The sequence below is a fragment of the Propithecus coquereli genome, unplaced genomic scaffold, assembly GCF_000956105.1.
Source record: "Propithecus coquereli isolate 6110/MARCELLA unplaced genomic scaffold, Pcoq_1.0 Scaffold202, whole genome shotgun sequence".
Taxonomy (NCBI): Eukaryota; Metazoa; Chordata; class Mammalia; order Primates; family Indriidae; genus Propithecus; species Propithecus coquereli.
Genome location: NW_012145190.1, coordinates 1,184,466 through 1,206,593, shown reverse-complemented (window position 1 = coordinate 1,206,593; position 22,128 = coordinate 1,184,466). Strand labels below are relative to the sequence as shown.

Here is a 22,128-nt window from a genome sequence, read left to right as displayed (position 1 = left end):
GCTAGGATTACAGGCGTGAGCCACCGCGCCCGGCCTCCAAATACCTTTAGGTACTTTCATTTGTCTGTATTAGATTTTCTTCAGGCACGGCTATAACTTTTTCAAAGTGGAGTTAATGGAACCATAATTTTGTGCAAAGTTTTCTTGCCACCCAATAACCTTAAAACTGTCCTGTCTTTTTAGATTTCAATTAGAGTATTAGACTGATGTCTTCAATGTCCTTTTCCTGGCTATAACTGGTAGCTTGTAGTCTCTCCCCTTTTTAGTACAGTTTAGTGGTTAAGACAGTAGGCCCTGAAGCCCGATTGCCTCGGCTCAGATCACATACTAGCTGGGTGACCTTGACAACTTATCTATGCCTCATTTTCATCATTTAAAAAAATATCAACAATAGTACCTATCATAAAATTATTGTTAGGTTTGGATAATACATTAGAAGCACATAATCAATGCCTGACCCACAGTAAACACTCAAATGCTATCTTAATTATCACCACAATAGTTTAAATTACTTTTCCCTAAATGTATTACTTCATGCTCAATACACTGGAGTTAACTAATCTTCTATCTGCTCACTTACTTACAACCCTGTACATACATCTTTCTTTAGTTATATCTACTGGCTTAATAATTTACCCTCTGAGAGATGAGTGCCACTGTTAGTATGAAAATTTCACTGCATGATTCTCCTTCCAAATCACTGATCCAAAAATATTAAATACAGCCATCATCCCTAGGGCCAATGTCTAGAACCATGTCTATTTTTTTTTTCTCCAATCTTCCCAGGAAGGTTATGATTTTTATTCTGTTCATTTATATTTCCCAAACACAAGAACCATGCCCTGGCACATGGCAGATACTCAGTAAGTAGCTGATGGACGGAGGGACTTAAGACCACACATCCTGGTGACCCAAATCCTTAAATAACCACAGGAATGTGAATGCTATCAAAGACACTTTTTTTTTTTTTTTGAGACAGAGTCTCACTTTTGTTGCCTGGGCTAGAGTGAGTGCCGTGGCGTCAGCCTGGCTCACAGCAACCTAAAACTCCTGGCCTCAAGCGATCCTCCTGCCTCAGCCTCCTGAGTAGCTGGGACTACAGGCATGCACCACCATGCCCGGCTAATTTTTTTTTTTCTATATATTTTTAGTTGTCCGATTAATTTCTTTCTATTTTTAGTAGAGACGGGGTCTTGCTCTTGCTCAGGCTGGTCTCGAACTCCTGAGCTCAAACAATCTGCCCGCCTCGGCCTCCCAGAGTGCTAGGATTATAGGCGTGAGCCACCGCGCCCAGCCTCCTTTTGATCTTTACACAAAATTAACTTGTAATCCAATAAGATCTTTTAAACCTTCATTTTACCTAGAATTCGGCCATTACATAAATGATACCTAGCCCATCAGGTAGAGGAAGAAAGAGAAGAGAAAGGAGAGGAGAAGGGGAAGGAGAAGGGGCTAGCCAAGAAACCTAACCTTGCAATCGTAAGAGTTCTGATTTTCAGATTCTGATTGCTAGCGTAATGGGGTGAAAAACACCAGTTAAGAGACAGAAATAGGAAAAAAAAAAAAAGCCTGCTAAAATTTATGTTCTAAAATAGTGACTAAAGATGCATTAAATATAGTTAAGCAGATAAAAAATTTCTGACTGGATGGATCCCTAATGAGTCTCCGGCCTCCTCACTCATTTGATAGCTAAGAAGTTAAATGAGTAACCCAAAGCCAGCTAGTGAGGGTCAGTGCCCAGATCAGATCTCCGGTATCCTGATTCCTGAACCAATGACCTGCCCCATCATGGCAGAAAACCTTTCATTCCTGGAGCGATAATTTTTGCAAAGATGGTGGCCTTACCGAGGGGCATAATGGAGAGGTATTTGCCTCGAAACTTGCTGGTGATTTTGATTTCCTGACGCAATGTCCAGCCATTTTTGGACTCAGCATGGTGCGCAGCAGCAGGGGGATGATGACTCACCTTGAAGAAATCAGGTTCAAATTAAGAAAGCAGAAAGGAGAAGGAAAAGATGCTGCCTATTAATTTGTGAGAAACACCCAAAACTCACACTTGACATTTTTATACCCACAATAGTAGGTGAATCCCAGGGCCTCCAGTGTTAAAGTTTTTTTTGTTTTGTTTTTTTGTTTTTAGAGACAGAGTCTCGCTATGTTGCCCAGGCAGATCTTGATCCTGGCTCAAGTGATCATCCCACCTTGGCCTCCTGAGGAGGTGGGACTACAGGTACACACCACTACACCTGGCTCTTTTTTTTTCCCCCCTCAGTGTTGAAGCTCTGAAGGAAAAGAAGGAAGGTTGGGATGACAGGGACTAGAATTTCTTCAAACATGACACTCACGGGGATCAACCAAAAAAATCATCCTTTCTTCAGAAAGGAAATGTTAAGGTCCTGAGGCTCCTTTACCTGTTCACAGAGGGATCGATACCCATTCTCCTCTAATCGGTCCAGCTCGAAGGTCTCCCCAAGGAGTGGGTTGAATGGCTTACTGGTACGGAAGACAGTAGTGGAATAGGAGGAAACGGTGAAAGCTGCAACATAACATAGCTGTTCTAGAGAGTTCTCACATTTTGCAGCTCTGTCTAATAGCTCATGGTATTCCAGATCTTCAGTAAGGCGCTGAAGCATGGACAATGGCTCATTAAAATTCACCTGTAAGGAAAAGAACAGATATAAAAACTTTGCCCACGTGTGTATAAGAGACAGTTTAAATTTTGTTTTTGCAGTTGGAGAAACAGAGTCTGAAATGTCAAGGTGATAAAAGCAAATCACTGGGAAGAGAAAAGAGGCCTTGGCTCAGTAGAACAGCTCTAAGATTTAACATGCAAGCAACCCATTCTCCTGTGTCACCTGTTCATGTCAGTGAGTGGCAGAAATCACTGTTTTCATTTATTTCACTAACTGAAAGCTCTTCAAGATAGAAACCAAGCCTCTTCTGTTCAGCACTACATACCCAAGAGCCATCAATGCCCAGCCCAAAGGAGACCATCATCAAATATGTGTTGAATAAATATATTTAAAAAAATAAATGTAATGTATTTTAGTACAAGTATACCCAGAGAGGAAGTTAGGTATTTAAAATTCTTGGGAGAGGAAAGAAAGGATAATAAATTTTAAGTACAGGCGTGTCCTGACTAGTGAAAAGATTATATTACAAACATTATCTTCCACCCTGGACTAGACAATGGCCAAGTCTCACTGAGTTCAGTTCTGCATCAGGCCAGGATTCTGATTTCTTCCCTCAGGTTGGACAGCTGTACTTCCGACCTGGAAAGTGTTCATGATGGGTGCTGAGAGGGGGCTGTGCATGCTTTTATCTTTTTTTGAGTTTTAGAGCCAACTTAGGGCATTCGACCACCAGACAAAGCAAGTATCTCTGTGTATGCATGGCAGGGGGGTGATTATACAGGGAAGAAGATGTTCATTCATTCATTTATTTACTTATTCATTCCACAAATGTTTATTGAGTGTGTGTACCAGACTGTGTGGCTACCCATTAGGTGTAGAGAAGTGAACAAAAGAAACATTGTTCACGCTCCCCACCTCCTACACTCCCCCAAAAAGTTACTTTCTAAATTAACTGTTTGGAATTACAAATGATTTTACTACTTAAAAAAATTTGCTGGACAGCCACTGCAGTACATTGAGCTCCACAGAGATAGCGCTGGGGCAAGTGAGAGCTGGATGGGCACTGGGCGACTCTGTGCCTCGCTGAAGAAAAGTAACTGAACATGGGCCAAGGAGATCCTAAGCAGCTGAGAGGCAAAATGTCATCATACGCATTCTCTGTGCAAACTTGTTGGGAGGAGCACAAGATGAAGCACCCAGATGCTTGAGTCAACTTCTCAGAGTTTTCTAAGAAGTGCTCAGAGAGGTGGAAGACCATGTCTGCTAAAGAGAAAGGAAAGTTTGAAGATATGGCAAAGGCAGACATTTCTGTTATGAAAAAGAAATGAAAACCTATATCTCTCCTAAAGGGAAAACAAAAAAGTTCAAGGATTTCAATGCACCCAAGAGGCTCCTTCGGCCTTTTTCTTGTTCTGTTCCGAGTATCACCCTAAAGCAAAGGAGAACATCCCGGCCTATCCATTGGTGATGCTGCAGAGAAACTGGGAGAGATGTGGAATGACACTGTTGCAGATGACAGCAGCCTTATGGAAAGAAAGCTGCAAAGCTGAAGGAAAAATACGAAAAGGATATTGCTGCATACCGAGCTAAAGGAAAGCCTGACGCAGAAAAAAGGGAGTCGTTAAGGCTGAAAAAAGCAAGGAAGAGGAGGAAGATGAGGAAGATGAAGAGGATGAAGAGGAAGATGAAGAGGATGAAGAGGAAGATGATGATGATGAATAAGTTGGTTCTAGCGCAGTTTTTTTTTCCTTGTCTGTAAAGCATTTAACCTTTCTGTACACAACTTACTCCTTTCAAAGAAAAAAAATTGAAATGTAAGGCTGTGTAAGATTTGTTTTTAAACTATACAGTGTCTTTCTTTGCATAGTTAACACACTACCAAATGTGTCTTTAGCTAGCCCTGCCCTGGTGGTATTTTACATGGCCGCTGACCTTGCCTGGCACAGTAAGGGGGTTGTAAATTGGCATGGAAATTTAAAGCAGGTTCTTGTTGGTGCACAGCACAAATTAGTTATATATGGGGATGGTAGTTTTTTCATCTTCAGTTGTCTCTGATGGCAGCTTATACGAAATAATTGTTGTTCTGTTAACTGAATACCACTCTGTAATTGCAAAAAAAAAAGTTGCAGCTTTTTTGTTGACATTCTGAATGCTTCTAATGCAGTTTTTTTAATTAAAAAAAATTTGCTATAAAAATAAGTTAAGTTCTCAAGCTAGCCCATAAAGCTTATTTAATCAACAATACAGCTGAACAAGCCTAAATATTACTAGCCTGAGTTCTAAGTCCAGAAAACAGAATAAGGAAGAAAATTTTCCTTTCTATTGAATGGTTCTGGCCTTAAGCAACATTTCAGTTAAAAACAAACAAAAAACCAACAATTTTCTTTCTTATGTCCCACCTCTCTTTCTGCATTTTTGTTCACCTTCCTACCCATCGATCTCTGAGCTACATCCTACACTAATATTTACTATCCCCCCTCACTTGTGAAATTAATACCTTATAATTTTCACTATAGAAAACTTTGAAAACAAAGTACAAAGGAAAAAATTTACTTGAAATGCTATCACTCAAAGATAACCACTATTAATATTTTCACATCTTTGTTTCTATGCATTCATACATTTTTAAAAATAATAAACTAGAGCCTACTTTTTCTCTGAGAAATACACCAAATGTTTCTCTGTGGACATTTTCCAGTAAACACAGAGCCACAGGACCAACATTATAATACTCATCCTTTGGGAAATAAGATCGACCAACACAGTGTGCCACACTCCAAAACCATCTTTCCTACACTGAGAGACACTGAGAGGCAGTATGATAAGACAAACGCACACTGAAGGGTGACAGGCTGATAAAGCTCTAACCCTCGAGTCTTTTTTTAAAGAGGATGCTTATTAACTACACCCCCCAAAAATCTCTCAGTGTCAGAATTTCAGGCAGCATGAAGTAATGTTTCATACATTTTGAGGAAAATTGAGTAGCCACTCCTCTGGTGGCTACTAAACTTATCAGCAGTACTAGGGACTAGAATGAGTGTACCCTTAAGCTATCACTGCTTGTCACACATACTGGTCCTGCCCACCAACTGTTCCAGGAACCAGTTTCTCTAAAAGTACCAAGCTTTTTATAACAGCCATTTTATCAGAAGCCAAATAGGAAAGCAAAGGAATCTGGGTATTTAAAGTAGAAGGAAGCAGGAAGTTACTTATACAACTGATGAAGAGTTGGACAACCATAAAAAGACAACCCAGCAATCAGCAACAGCAGGAAGCCATGACTACTGGTAGGCTGGATGGACAAAGAGAAGCAGTGGCATTACTGTAGCCCAGAGGCCAGGGGGCAGGGTGGCAGATCCAACAAAATCTAAAACCTTGAGTGGGGGGAGGTCTGTCTGCTCAAAACTAGAGCCACACAGCTTCTGCCAGGGCACTGCCCAAAAGGACATAGAAGAGAAGAGAAATACCCTTCTCCCGGACTCCAATCTCCTACTGGTGTCTTGCATTGGTGGAGCCCAGCCAGACTCCAGCAGATACGGAAGCCTGAAAACTCCAGCCTAGAGGGATCAGTTTTCCCGGGACACAGCACAAAGCAGGCGAAGGGTGAGGACTTGATCTGCAGGAAAATAGGTACAAGATTGCACATTCCTAAAGGCAATGTCAACCAGGAACTAATGGTTAAAGGGAGATGAAAAGGTCATCTAGACCTAGAGGCTCTTTCCAAGCAGGAATCACATCTCTGAGACTGTGATGACCTGCCTTCCCAGCCCACCTTTCCACTACTTGCTTCAAGGCATCTAATGCTCCAGGCAAGTGGGGTTCTTTCAGGCCCCCGATAAAGCAATTATTTTAGGTTTCTCCAGTATGCTTACTCATGGCCTTTTCTTTTCTGGAGGTCAACATTTTTCTAACAAAAATCCTATATACTTATGTACAAACCTACTTGTTTTCTAAGTCCCTGTCAATGAATTATTTCAACATTTGCTGAATGACCTATACGTGCCAGGCACTAGGCTAAGTATCAAGAATATAAAGACCATTAAGACATAGTCCCTGACCACAAGGAATGCAGTCTATGAAGAGGCAGAAACCACGCATTGGTCTATAAGCCCCAAGAGGGTAGGAAGAATGCTTTCTGTATTTCTGTAAGCCAAGTAGCTGGCTGTGGACAGAACCTGTAGCCATCCTCCTCATCTCCCCACTATCTATTCTTCCATTCTACAACTAGAATCCCCAGTTTTTTTGTAGGCCATGCCCAGAACAGAAGTCTCCATTTCCAGCCTTTTCTCCAGCTAGCTGTGGCCATATAGCTAAGTTTTGGCCAAAGAGATTTCAGTGAAAATGGTTTATGTAATTTCCAGGAAGTATCCTTAAAAGGCAGAGCCTGCTCATCTTCTTTTTCCATCTTCCGGCCGACTGGAATGAGATCCTGATGGCTCGAGCTGCGGCAGCCACTTCAGACCTAGGAACTGAGGCCACAGGCATTAGAGCAACAGGACAGAAGGAAGCCTGGTCCTCACACCAGGGAACAGGGTACCAGCCCTGGATTACTTACTTCTGGACTTTAACACAGAGTGAGTTAAGTCAATATTTGTTTAAAGTAGGCGTTTCCAGCTTTTTCTATAAAGGGCTAGATAATAAATATTTAGGCTTTGAGGGCCACATGGTTTCTGTCACGACTTCTCACCACTGCTGCTGTAGAATGAGAGCAGCCACAGACAACATATAAATAAACATCACTGTACTCCAATAAAACTTTATGGACATTAACACCTTAATTTCATCTAATTTTCACATGTCACAAACTATTATGTTCTTATTTTTCCCCAACCATTTAAAAATAAAAACCATTCTTACCTTGCAGTCTGCACAGATGGCAGTCAGATTTGGCCTGAGGGCCTTAGTTTGCTGATCCCTGGTTTAAACTAATATATTTTGGTTTTGTTTCCTTAAACTGAACCTATACCTAATTGATACATTGCCACAATACCAGGCAAATAGTAGGCCTCAGAAAATACTTGTGAAAAGAACAAGCAAGTGATACACACTGCTCAGCGTATACCACTAATGACTAGAACATGGGATGTGTATGGCCAGAGCCTTGCCCATGAGGAGGAAGGACCAAACCCATTGAGAAATCTGGACTATGTTCACAGCAAAGAACACCCAATAAAGGGTTTTTTTGTTTTGTTTTGTTTTGCTTTGAGACAGGGTCTTGCTCTGTTGCCCAGGTTGGAGTGCAGTGGTTTGAGGTCACAGCTCACTATAACCTTGAACTCCTGGGCTCAAGCAATCCTTACACTTCAGACTCCTGAATAGCTATGACTACAGGCATGACACCATGTCCAGCTACTTTTTCATTTTTCATAGAGATGGGGTCTTAGTATGTTGCCCAGGCTAGTCTTGAACTCTCCTAGGCTCAAGTGATCCTCTAGCATCAGCCTCCCAAAATTCTGGGATTACAGGTATGAGCCACTGTCCCTGGCCCAGTAAAGGACTTTAAGCTAAAGAGTGACATGACTACATTTGCAATTTTTAAAAGATCATTCGGGCAACAGTGTGGCCAAACTGGAGGAAGGCATGACTGGAGGCAGGGAGGTCAGCCCCAGTGCCAACTTTGCCATGGAGATGGTGCTCCTCTTTCTGGTTGGAATGAATTATTTTTGCTTCTGTGCTCCCTAAACCTTTATATGTGTAGTATTTCCCTTAAGACTACCACAGAAAATAATATTTTCTACCTGTTTTCATGTCTGTCTCTTTTAAACTACATGCTTCTTGAAAACAGAAACTATGTTATATTTATTTTGCGTGCCCCAGTGCATCTAGCATAGGAATTTGCTCAAAAATAACTGTTATTGAACATATGCATCTGATTCTAGGTGATCTGGGATCCACAGCCAAGATTAAAGCAGCTAATTTTAAGGGACAGTTTATAACCATAAGGGTAACAAACAGCATGCCGCAAACTGCCACACAAGTGGATGGAGCTGTCATATCAGCACTCTTCCCACTGAGGCTGAGAGGACCTCCTGGCAGCAACCTGGGTGTGCAAGAACCTCACCGGCATGGGGATCTTAGAGAGTTCTTTTCCAATGCAGTTCTTCATTATGCTCCATAAATTGAGGCTATAGTTTGGCTTATATGGTATTCTGGTTCTCTTTTCCTTCTTGGTCTCCTCTAGCTGATGCTTGTACTGAAAGCAAAAACAAAGCCATTCAATCATCCACGAAGAACAGAAAACCCAGTATTTACAACCTTCCCTTCCCCCATGCTAAAAAAAAAAAAAATCAGTATTTCCTGTTTCTCTTAGCGCTTCACAAACAAATCCTTGGGAATCATACACCAAGTCCCTTAGCTTTGATAACTCCCATATAAGTATTACCTGTTCATCAAGGCTGATGTCACTGCTGGCTCCACTGATATTGCTGCCAGTACGTCTGCATGGATAGAAAACATAGAATTAGAACAAAGGCCAGAACTAGAGTTTGGTCCTCAACATTTGTTGCTGTTATTAAGGTATCTTTCTGATGATATCCTCCACATTTCTTTCCAAAGCAGAATGCCAAGTACAACGTATAAACTTACAAACACACGTAAGATAGAATAGATATGAACTTAAATATCTCTGGAGAACTTGTTCATGTAAAAAAGCCGACAATTTTCCACTTACTTACAGAAAAAGACCCAGATCTTAGTAAATATCAACAACTATGATATGCCCACTGAAATGTTTCTAATCTTTTGATGGCCAGATATGTTTATTTTCTCCAACAGTTCAAGATAACTTACTTGTGGCCCAAATTTTCAGGCATGGTGATAATCTCAGGTGCATCAAAAAATTCATTCTCATCGTCCTCATCACTCATGTCCCCTTTGCCAGAGCAGCACTGATCTGCAAGGAGAAAAGCCTTGTTCATTTACTGTGGTTATATTTACCAAAATGCCTGGTATGGCAGGTTCTTTTAAATACTAACCACAAATATAGCAATGAATGGCAGAAAGCAGTGGAAAAGCCAAAAGAAATTCCAATTCCATTTCACATGAGCTATTGATTGTGGAGACTTTGGAGTTGTTCTATCAATCACAGAAAACCATCAGGCTCATATCAGAAAGGCTGCCTAATAGCTAGGCGTCTCACCTTTGCCAGAACCTGCATTGCCGGGAGTGTTTGCCGGCAGCACGGTGGCTCCCCGGAAGGCCCTCTCCAGGTGATTATGCTGCTTTGCCAGCTGCTCAAGGGTCTCTTCCAGTCGGATACGCTGGTCTCTTTCATACTGTAGTGACTTTTGCCACTTTTTACTATGAGTCTGGGCTAACATGAGGAAATCTCTGCAGGCCTGTTTAAAGAAAGCATTGATTATGTCACTTTAACTAGACAGAGATTCCCCTCAGGCCTCTGCAAGCCCATTAAGTAACCTTATTCTGGGAACTTTACCATGGAAGACCTTCCCTGTTATGACAAGGTATCAGGGACAGCTAGCTCCAGGCTGCAATCAAGGTAAATCCAGAAAACCATGATTATTATAGTTCTTTTATACATTCCTGGTCATGAGGACCAAACAAATGCCAAGTGAGCAATAAACCTAGACAAAGTATTTGTGGCAATATCACAAAGGGCAGGTATGTGAACTGCACCAAAAAAAAAGAGATCTACTGACTGAAAGAAAGATAAGAAAAAACATAGGATAACTTCTTTCAACAAATTCTTTTTTTCTTTTAAAAAAAAAACCAGTTTAATGAGATTTATTTTATTTTGTTTTATTTTTGAAAAAGAGTCTCTCTTTGTTGCCCAGGCTAGAGTACAGTGGCATCATCAGAGCTCACTGCAACCTCAAACTGCTGGGTTCAAGTGATCCTCTTGCCTCAGCCTCCCGAGTAGCTGACCAACAAATTCTTGACTAAACTCAAGTAACCTAAAGCTGAGGAATTCTGACACTGAGAACAGAGAATCTGCACTGAATTAGACCAAATATGGGAAAACTTATTTGATTTTATTTTGGTCACTAAGAGAAACAACTGATCTGAAAAATTATAAGCCTACATAAGGAACCAAAGAAAGGATCTAGAAGAAAAACACATATTAAATATGATCATATCAGTTCCACCATTGGCTCCCCATTAACATCAGGACAAAATCTGAAGTACTGGTTATGAACATAAAGGGTCCTTCACACCATGGCCACCACCTATCTTGTATCCTCCTCTGCAGACAGATGTGTCTACCCCTGCAACCTTCAACAGAACTATACTGAACTGCTACCATTTCTTGGACACACAGATTTCTTTCAGGCCTGCCTACCTCAGTAAATGCTATTCACTCTCCCTAGAATGCCCTTCTCCATCCCCTGTCTCTAAGAAAGGGGAAATCTTCATTCTTTAAAACTTCCTGGCAAATGTTACTTCTTGACACCTTCCCCCTAGTCTCATAAGCAGCCAGTTTCTTCTCTACATTTCCATAGCGCTTTGCACAAATTTCTATTTTACACATGCACAGCAGTATCGTGACTGATGTTCTCTCTCTCCAGATGGATCATGTGCAATTTAAAGACACATTTTATTGCTTATTCATATATAGACTCCAGCTCTTAATTTAGTTGCTTTGTACTTTGTAGGAGCCTGACAAAGTTTGTTTAATAAATAAATGAAGGAAGCAAGCAATGTAAGCTTAAAGTTGATTCCTTGTTACAGAGAAACTAAAAGGTAAATAGAATATCTACTCCCATGGCTTCGACCATTGCTTACAGGCTAATGGCTACCAAATCAGTAATTTTAGCCCAGCACTCACTGAGTTTCAGACCAGAATATCCAACTGCCTATTCAATGGCTCAAAGTAACCTCAAAATCAATGGGTCCCAAAGTGAACTCATCATTTTCTCATGCTGACTCTTCTTCTCCCTTTGATGTTCCCCGTGCCAAGAACAGGTCCAGGGTCCTCTTGGTTGTCCAAGCCAGAAAACTAAGGGGCACCCTTCTCTTACTTTTGCTTCCCTCCTCATATCCAACTATCAAGTCCTACTGATTCTTTTTTAATATTTTTGCAATCTGTATACGTCTTTCCATACTCCATACTCAGAGGTAGTACAGAGTACACACTCTGGAGTTAGGACCGTTGGGGCTCAAATCACAGCTCCAGCCCACTATCTAGCTGTGGAATTCTGGGCAAGTTATTTAACCTTTCTGTGCCTCATCTTCCTTTATCAGTAAGCAAAGAATAACAATAGTAACAACCTCAAAGAGTTGTTGCTTTACATGGTAAGCACTTAGAACCATATTGGGTTCACAGTAACCAGCCTCACATCTAGCTACTTCCTTGCTTTACTAATAGTCAAGGGAAAGGGAGGGGTCTGCATGTGCCCCACCACTACCTGGATCAATGTTTCTCCCTCACTCCCTTTTAATACTGGTCATAATTAAAATTTGGCCATGTCAGGCACTTTGCTGAGTACCTCACATAACTTACCTAACAAAATCTTCCAACAACCCTGTGAAGGGTCTACTAGTATCATCACCATTTACAGATAAGGAATTGTGGTCACAGAGGACGTAGGTTGTCCCAGGTTACAGTTAGGTCACAGAGGCAGTTGGACTCTAGGCCCCAAGCTCTAGCTTGCCTTTCTTCATAGGAAGACTCTCACTGCTCCTTCCGAATTTATTTGAAGTGTCGCCTTCTCTAATCGTCCTAGTCCGAGCCAGACATTTCCACTGGGCTACACCACAGCAGCCCATGCTCTTTTCCATCAAGTCACTTAGAGCACTCCATAAGGATCCATTTGCTTCTCAGTCCCTCACTAGATAGTAATCTCTCTGAGGGCAGGGACCATATCTGCCCTCAGGGATATCTCCTGACAGAGTGCCTAGAACACAGCAGGTGCTCGATAGACAGCAAATGAATACACTAACAGTGTTAAATTTAATTCCCTGATTAGATTCACTTTGACAGTAAGAAAAGCTATATCCTAAGCAATCAAGAAATTGAGTGAAATGTCTTCTTCCTTTGATATAATTTTGCTGGTTTAGAGCTGTGATGCTCTAGCATGTTAATTTTTAAAATGCATATTACACTTAAGTCCTCGCTATCATCACCTAAAAGGTACAACGGAAATAACACAGGGATAAAAAGTGTATTTCAAGCAATAATCCGCTATGACAGGGGTACAGGCAGTGCACCAAGGGAGAACAGAATGAGAAACAGAACTTAACCTTCGACTTTCAAGGGATCACTCCCTTTAACACAGACTGTGGACACTTAGAACTTGGGGAAGAAGAACTTCCCCAAGGAACAAAGATAAGTATACTTTCAAGAAAAGTCCAAATTAAAGTTTCAGCTTTATGAAAGGATCCTTTATTTAGCAACAGTTTCACACCAGAATAGAAAAAAAATTGCCATGGAATGAGGTGTTCACCTGACATCGATAAAAGGCAACATTCACTCTCAGGGGACTGTTGTACCCTGAACTGTTCTATTTAAAAAGTATTTAGTATTAATTGACCATATGACTTATGAGGTTTTCCTGATCACAAAAGGACTGGAAAACCAGGCACACAGTCACTAAGTGAGACAGTTTGGAAAGAGTGCCTGACTGGACATTAGAACTGCAAGCATCAGGCCGGGCGCAGTGGCTCACGCCTGTAATCCCAGCACTCTGGGAGGCCGAGGCGGGAGGATTGCTCGAGCTCAGGAGTTCGAGACCAGCCTGAGCAACAGCGAGACCCCGTCTCTACTATAAATAAAAAAAAGAAATTAGCCAAACAACTGAAAATAGAAAAAATTAGCCAGGCATGGTGGCGCATGCCTGTAGTCCCAGCTACCTGGGAGGCTGAGGCAGAAGGATGGCTTGAGCCCAGGAGTTTGAGGTTGCTGTGAGCTAGGCTGACGCCACGACACTCTAGCCCAGGCAAAGGAGTGAGACTCTGTCTCAAAAAAAAAAAAAGAAAAAAAAAAAAAAAGAAATGCAAGCATCAGTACTGATTTGCTGGATGGTCCTAGCTGATAGTTAATCTTCCTGCAGTCCCTAAGTGAAGAGTATAATTTGTCTTCTTTTTACCTTGTGTGAAACAGAGCACTGAACGAAGTGTTCAATACTTCAGAAAATGATATTAAATTACAGGTTACCACAACTCTCTATTACTCAACAAAGTGGTTAAATGAGAAAAACCAAATTTCCCCTTGGTTACAGGAAAAAGTGTTGATCTTTAAGGGCCATGTGAAGTAAACTAGTTCTAAGCAGATGTCATATCTTACTATTGCTCCCTAAACAAGAGAAAATCTGGCACTAATGAGGCAATTTGATCCCGTTTAATTAGACAGGAAAAAAAAAACCACCCTGCATAAACCTTTTCTCACAGAGTACTCTTCTCACTTATGAAAAGTCTTCCAAGTGTTTTTATGAGGAAGGTAACTAAACCAACCTGCCAGGTGAGAATCAGTTACCCATAGAGGAAAAACAGCATTGTTTAAACCATGTATTCCTTTCATGCCCATCATCAATACATCACTAATGCCAGTGGTGCTTGTATATACTCAGAGCCTTGCATCCAAGCAGCCAAAATATTCCACAAACCAAAAACAGCCTCCCGAGGTGGGAGTAATAAGAAGGCAGAAGCATTGGCTCCTCTTTTTAAAAGAAACCCAAAGTTTAGCATGTTGTCTTATCAACAGTATTATCCCTGAAATCAAGGACAAAAGATGGGACTAATGAATGTTACAAGGTTCTCACTTGATCCAGCCTCCACTTACTGCCCTGTATGCCAGAATGCATCAGCAAAGTAAGCACGTGACTTTGTTAACTTAAAGTTCAAAGAGCATGACAGTAGAAAGGGCACATAGAGACCTTTTAGTTACAACAGATTAAGTTAGATATAAGTAAATAAAACCACAGCCCAAACAGATTAAGGGACTCAACTAATATCACCAAGAGATGCCCTGCTGGTTGTAGAAGCAGGGCTGGAACTCTGGACTCCTACCTAACTCCCAGGTTGAGGCAATGTCCTCCACTTGAGCAGAGCATGAAAGTCATTCCATCTGTGCAGCCTGTTCTAGTTCATGCAATAAACAATGTAACCTAAAGTCCTTGAGCAGTGAAGCAGGACCTAGTACTCTGTGCTTTATCAATTACAATTTTCAGACATTTGGGGAGAATTATGCTTCAAAGTGGGAAAGAATCAAAACAGGACACAGACACCATCTGCACTCACGTTGATCATGGCATTGGATGTTATCCTAAAGAGTGTGGCTCGTTCGTTGACCTGTTTGATCTTTTCATTGCTCTCAGCAGGCAACTTCAAGGACTCCAGCTCACTGAGAGAACGCTGCAGAGCGGTGCCGTGCTTAGCTATCAAGTCATTGCATGTGCTCAGGTCCTCTACCTTGCTGGAGAGGGTCCGAAGGGTATTCTGCAGTTCAGTCTTGTCAGTTTGCGAGACAGACTCTTCATCTCCTGATTCATCTGTAGGAATGAAAAGACAAAGTTATATGACCCTGCTCTGCCCACAACCAAACCAACACTCCTCATGCTATGCGTTCCGACTGACTGAAAGCTTGCCATTACCAGATGATTTCTCTATAGTGGGGTCCACAGAGCACCTGCACCACAAACACCTGGGGTGCTTCTTAAAGAGGCAGAGTCTCTGGCCCCACCCCCAGACACTTTAATTAAGCTGGTGCGAGGCAAAGCCCCAAAATAGGCCTTTCTAATAAGTTGCCCAGGTAATTCTGATGCACACTGAAGTTTGAAAGCCACTGACCTACGGGACAACATGGATGGAGAAGCTGAATGACTTTAAAATTAGGAACGAATTATTGACCTTTTAACTCTAGCTTGAGGGTTCCAATCTAGTCCAAGCTAATAATTATTGCAAATTCACCACCATCTGTTGGATGATCAGTGAGCCTTGTATGAAATGAGTTGAGAATCACAGACTAGCTCTTGTAGACCAAGTCCACAACGCTAAAGGGCCCATTATTTGTCTTTTCTGAAAGGGAGCTCAGGAACTTCGTGATGAAGTCATTTGATACTAGAGCCACCATGAAAGCAATGCAAGGTATTATGTTAAATAGTTCTCCAACAATAAGTCAATTAGAGAAGCTACGTTGCACCTCTCACTCTAAGTTTTGTACTTAACACTCTGTAACTGCAAAATGCTTTTCTAGCAGTGTCACTTCCCTTGGGGGAGCTAACATCAGCGCTAAAATCAAAACAAAAGAAATAAGAAAAGACTTGGCCTATCTGCTAGACAGGGAGGCAGGGCCAAAGTCAGAATATAACCTGTTACTAACAATTTACAAAGTGGTTAATGTTCCTTTCACTGCTTAATAGATATTAAATACAGTATAAATGACAGAGGATCATATAAATGACAGGCAAACAAAAGTCAGCAGGTGACTATCTTGGTCAGTTCTAAGTGAACAAGCTCCATATGATTAAACTATCAACATCTCAGGGGGAAATCCTACCGTTTTCCTTGAAGAAAAATCAAAACATAACTTGCCTGCTCTTTTTAGTGTAACCAGTGTGGCAAAATGAAGATTTTTTTCATAGAAAATATCACATACACAGTTGTTGGCAGTCTATTTAGGATTGTTTCAACTTCACTAACAAATAGTTAAGTAAGATGACATCAGCAGATAAAAGTACAGCCAGATCCAAAATGTGAATTGTAATAATCCTAAAACTGACCTAGCAATAAAATAACTATTGTTCAAAATTTTAAAGCAGACAATTGGCATTAAAGGCAAAAGCACAACTGTTATGCCTCTAGGACAGAGTTTTTCAACCTTGGCCAGATTATTCTTTGTTGTGCATTTGTTTGGTGCATTGTAGGAGGTTTAGCAGCATCCCTGGCCTCTACTCTCTAGATGCCAGTAGCATCTCCCCGCAAGCCTCTTTAGTTGAGACAACCAGACATTGCCAAATGTCCCCTGGTGGCCTGGTGTGTTTTGCTCCCTACCTGATTCTGCCAGCATCATCACGGCCTTGGCCTTGGCCAGTTCCAGGGCTGTAACCCAGCGCTGCCGCTCCACTTCCGAGCTAGCCTTCAGATGGTAAGTCTGAGCACCCCCATTGGAAATAATGAAGTTGCAGGAGTCCTCCACAGTGATATTGGCTGTGGCGAGGTTGATGGTACCACGGCAGGTATGTCTCATTTCAGCCTTTGACCTGCAATAGTGAGACAAAGATAAGCTAAGTAGAAAGCTGATGGGTGGCTTATCCTTCATCACATTCATGTTCATAACTCCATTTATGTTCCTAACCCTGAGCTCTTTGAAAATATAATAGTGTCAGGAATCAGCAAATTCTAGTCCCTCAAACGGCTCCCAAAAATTCAAGAAACAATCAGTAGAGATTTCCTTTCAAAGCCTGTATGTGTTGTTTCTGAGTCAGATTTTATTCCCCTGCTGTTCCCCTCATTTGCTTTTTAAAAATAGGTTTGACCGAGGTATAACTACATGAAATACTCATTCAGTAATTTTAAGTGTACAGTTGAATGAATTTTGACAAATGTATACAATTGTGTAACCACCACCACAGTCAAGATCTAGAACATTTCCATCACCTCAAGAAGTTCCCTCATGCCCTTTTGCAGTCAGGAACTACTTTTTACTTAGCAAGTTATAAAGAGCTTTATAACCTCATGCAACAAAATTTCCTACAGCAGTCTTATTCCCTAAGAATAGCTCCATTTTTTATATACTGAACCATCTCCCTCACTGTAACAGGCCAAATGTGAACTGTCACACCAAGCTTAGAATTATATTGCAGGCATGTAAAAAGGCACACTTAAACTTAAATGTTTAGAGTATTAATATTGGCTAGGGCTCAAATGATACGAAATAAGAATAACTAGCTTTCTGGGGGATTAAAGAATAATCATAAAGGAATCACCAGGTGTTTTAATCCTCCTGGAATATATTCTTTCCTAACGTCCACCAGCTTCTCTTGGTGGGAACTCCTAAGCCATCCTATTAATAGCTAGGGAAGATTCAGCAGATCTGCTCTCAGAGGACTGGGTGTAAAAATTTTCCCCATCTCTACTGACTGACAGTTCTATTAATAGACTAACTTTTGAACTTTACAGCACTAGTTGGTGACAACAAGCTACAAAACACTTCACATAAAATATCAAGCTTCTCATGCAATTGAGTACAGTGAAAAACTGTGTCATTTCCCTGCTACCCGCTGGTTATGCCCGGAGACCTGCATGTGGAGACTGCAGTCTTCCTTGTCCAACTTGGAACATAAAGAGGTCAAAGTCCTTTGCCAACTGCCACAGTACAAAGCAAAGCCATCTCCCTTTCAGTGGAGCCAAGCGGCCAAGCACACCTGGCACATCCAGAATTCCTGCATGCCAGAAATGGCACACACCCTATCTCCAGAAACTAAGATTTGGTATGTTTGAGAAAGTCTGTTTACTGTGCTTAGGAAGATAAGTTTGCTGTTGTTCGATTTGTCACATGAGACTGGTTTTTCTTCTTCAAAGGTACAAATGAGCAGTATGGGAAGGCCAGGGGGGTCTCAGTGGACTGGGCCATTTTCCATCCGCTGCACCTGCCACACTGTAACGTGAATCCCTGCTTTTTCTATTCTTACCTCCCTGCCCCCAAGCTTCAGTTACATTATGAATAATGCAGGCTGAATTACAGACACACAGCTGACAGGCCAGCTCATGCTTGCTTTCTACTCCAAGGGTGCTACTTGGACCTTCTTCCACATTCCTCCTTATTGGCACTTTTCACAAACCACTTCCTGGGAATCTCTTCTGCCTGGGTCTTCATGAACTAAAAGTTTCTCAAATCACATAAAGTATGTAGCAGTTTAAAAAAAAAAAAATACCAAGGAACCTTGGGAGTAAGGCAGGCTTGACCTCAGAACTCTTGGGTTTGGGCAGATATACCTATGATTATAAATGATTAGTGCAGAAGTGAGAATGACATGATTCTCAGGGTGCAAGATAAGTTCTTCAGGCACTCTAGTATTAGGTGGTATTTTATGGCTAGAAAGTTCTTCCCTGAAAAGGCCAGTTGAAATAGTAATTCAATCTCTAGAAGCTAGCCAGAAAACTAACTCTGTGGTTTGTCACAATGTTTCTGGGAGAGCTAGGTTTCTACATGAGGTTTTAAGTAATGGGACATCTATGTAATTGGGTATGTAAGGAAGCACAGGATAGGTAAAAAGAAGGAAGTGACTTGCCCAAAGCCTTTCAGGCCTATTAAGACAGTTCATCAGAGGATGGGTCTAGGAAGTGCATGATCTCAGTTAAAAGGAAAGCAGTATTTTGGAAATGGCATACATAAGAGATTGCAGGTTTTGGAGGTATGAATAGCAAGAGGAATGACAACTTGGCTAAAAAATTCCAGGAGGGAGATGAGGACCAGAAGAATCTAGCTGGCAAGAATAAACTTCCAGTATAGTTGGTAGGAAGCATTTCAACGCAATTCTGAGGATAGTGCATAGAATTGATAACTCTGGATCCTGTTGCTTGGTTGGTCTGTGGGTGGGACAATCTTAGTTGGCAAGGATAGGCCTATGGCATATTTCCCAACATGTGGTTTGGTATGTTTTGAAAGGAGTTTTATCTGTAGTCAGACAGGTACCACTAGCTCTTTTAAGGGAGAGGTTAAAAGTGGTTACAAATACTTGAAGAGACTGCAACATATAAGTTATTAATGTCCACGATCTGTACGGATCAAAGAATCAACGGCCTAGAAAGTAGATCCTACGAGAATGTGGGTGAGGTGAAAATGACCACACATGAAGGCCCTTAGACAATTTTTGAAAATGGGGTGTCAGTACTAATAGTGACTTATGACTTAAGTGAGGCTATAAGTCAACTGAACATTAGAATGATAATCAATAACAACAGTTGATGGTCAATAACAACTTGAGTAAGGGAAAAAATTCTCGGGCAAACTAAAATATTAGATTTGTGATCTAAACTTAAACTGATAGTCCTAGATGTGTTGTTAGAAAGGGTCATAATTAAAATCAATTCTGAGTACAATAATGCAAATGATATACACATCTATTCACAACTAATGTGGCTTAAGCAGTGAGGATGTGCTAAGGCATTTTCCACAGTTAGAGGAAAGATAAGAATGCGCTCCTACCAACAACCTCCAACTCCTACTTCAGTTTCTCCTCAAAATTCTCTAAGAGAAAATACCATGGAGTTGATGGAAAAGAGACTTGTCCACCTCAACTCTCCTGGTAGCACAATGACTACTAGCAAAGGAAAGGAAATACAGAGTGAGCTGCTTTTCAACATCAGTGTTTTAGGTCTCAAATAGGATGGTCTTCAGACAAAGATTTCAATTAGGAATGTCATTAAATTAAGAAAAGTCTTCCTTAAAAAAGACTTTATACTTTTTGTATAAAATACACGTAGTAGGCAAGATCCATAAACTTACTTGCTATTGATAAATAATTATCTCTATAATTAACTGATCCATGTAACACTAACCTGGGTTTTAGGTTATGTTGGTGTGAACAGAAGTAGTTTCAAATCCTGACTCCTCCAAAACCTTGGGAAAGTTGCCCATGTTAAGTTTCAGTTTTCTCATCAATAATATGGGAATATCTCCTAACTCCCAGGGTGGTTGTTGGGAGTCAACAAAGTACTGTATGTAAAACACCTAGCCACACTATCCAGCCCTCAGGAAATGTTGACATCCTGTCCCTAAATCATCTGTCTAAATTCCTCTATCTACAGTAACATGAGTAGTCCAAAAGCATGCTATGTTACGGCCAGGGTGTGTCACCATAAATATATATTAAACGGTCCAAAATAAACATTGTTGAACAGAAGTAATCATACCAAAAACATCGATGATTCTTTTAATAGCACTTAATTCTAACTAACCAAGAAGATTACAGAAATGTTGGATAAAACAATTATTCCCATTGAATGATTCCCATGGAGGAGGTGGAGCAAGCAAAAATAAAAGCAGCACTTAGAGAGCACATCTCCATTCTGGGCTGTCCAGAAAGTGAAAGCATATGCAAGTCTTGGAGAGATAAGGAAAACAAGGGACAGAACACTAAAGCTACCCTGTGTGTGCTGTCCTTGTGCCTGAATGTGGAAAGTAAAGGCGGGTACATCAAGAGCTACGAATAACCTTGAATTTTGGAGACTAGGCACAGACAGCTAAGACTTGAGATTTGCACTGTAAGTTCCTTGGAAGCAGTGCTCAGATGTGCTTTCCTACATGTGCCCCCTTAGCACCTACAACAGTGCCTTGCTTGCAGAATAAATAATTGCACCCATGTGCTGGTGGAAATACAATGGAAGAACAGATGCTCTCCAAACAACTGCTGATTGGAAAGGCCAGGGAACGAGGGAAAGATGTGGTACCAAGGGTGGGAAGCCCAGGGGGAGGGGAGGTGTAAGTCTTGGGGTTTTCACTTTCGTGATAGTGGGCTCCTGTCGCGGGCTGTCAATCCGCGGAGGTGACAAAAATGGGCCTGGGGCGACCTTGGCTGCAGTGCCGGCCGGCGAGGGTGAGGGCGCCAGGACTGTCGGCTGCGCTGGGGGAGGCAAGGTGAGTGACGGCGCCCCGGAAGCAGTTACCTGTAGTAGCTCAGGAGCCCGTTGCTCAGCACGAACCACCGCCGCTGGTAGCCTTTGATATAATTGGTCCATTTGAAGAGCCAGCCCTCTCGAGCCGAGCCCGAACCCCCAGCGCCTGAGCCGCCCGAGCCCCCCGCCGCCACTCCCCCGGCCCCGGGGCCCGGGCCGCCCGCCGCTGCCGCGGCCACAGTCCCTGACGCAGCCCCAGAGCCCGGCCCCGCATCTCCGCGGCCGCCGCCTCCTCCCACGACGGGGGGACCGGCGCCGCCGCCGCCAGGAGCTGCAATGGCTGCCGGGCCGGGCCCCACCACTCCTCTCAGCTCTGTCGCCGCCATGAGCCGCCGCCGCCCGGAGATACAGGACCGGAACCGCCTACGAGAGCCGCCGTCGCCGCCTGGAGCGCCCCACACGGCTAGCGCATCAGCCGCCGCGGCGGAGCGTCCCCGCCCCGCCAGGCCCGCCGCGAGAAGGAGGGCTCGGCCGCCGGGAAGAAGGACGTCGATTGGTGCCGCTGAGTGTCACTTGAGGAAGACCCCACAGACATAGGCATTTCTCTCGGACCTGTCATTCTACACCGCCCAGTGAGAGCCCGGGGTGGGACGCGTCCGCCAGACCCGCCGTTGATTGGTTTGGGTGAAGGCCAATCAGAAGCATGTAGAAGCTCATTGGTGCTTTTCTGAAGTTTCTAGCGCTCAGGGAGGACGGAAGAATGCGGGGTGCACGGCCAATTTGATCGACGATTGGCTAGCGTTTCCGCCACTCATTTCAGTTTACTCTCCTGTCACTGCCACGTCACCCCCCTCCCATCACTCTTCGCAGCACCCTCTTCCGCCCTTACGGATTGGTGGTTGGCATCAGCTACTCAACCTTTTCTACCATTTACTGAACGAATTGAGGAAAAAGGGGAGGAGTCTCATCTTTATGCCCATTT

The 22,128-nt window shown here is 42.4% G+C and overlaps 1 protein-coding gene across 1 annotated transcript in view; it reads right to left on the bottom strand.

The window, feature by feature from the left end:
- The window catches only part of OSBP (oxysterol binding protein), a 32,326-nt gene extending 10,588 nt beyond the window's left edge, over positions 1 to 21,738 (bottom strand). Inside the window, exons 1-9 of the mRNA XM_012643968.1 lie at positions 21,198 to 21,738; positions 16,581 to 16,789; positions 14,829 to 15,079; positions 9,772 to 9,970; positions 9,423 to 9,525; positions 9,016 to 9,070; positions 8,695 to 8,826; positions 2,412 to 2,657; positions 1,846 to 1,966 (exon numbers count right to left, since the gene is read on the bottom strand). Coding sequence (XP_012499422.1) covers positions 1,846 to 1,966; positions 2,412 to 2,657; positions 8,695 to 8,826; positions 9,016 to 9,070; positions 9,423 to 9,525; positions 9,772 to 9,970; positions 14,829 to 15,079; positions 16,581 to 16,789; positions 21,198 to 21,532 — 1,651 coding nt within the window. The 5' untranslated portion in view covers positions 21,533 to 21,738. The remainder of the gene's footprint in view (positions 1 to 1,845; positions 1,967 to 2,411; positions 2,658 to 8,694; positions 8,827 to 9,015; positions 9,071 to 9,422; positions 9,526 to 9,771; positions 9,971 to 14,828; positions 15,080 to 16,580; positions 16,790 to 21,197) is intronic.
- Positions 21,739 to 22,128: the final 390 nt, after the last annotated feature.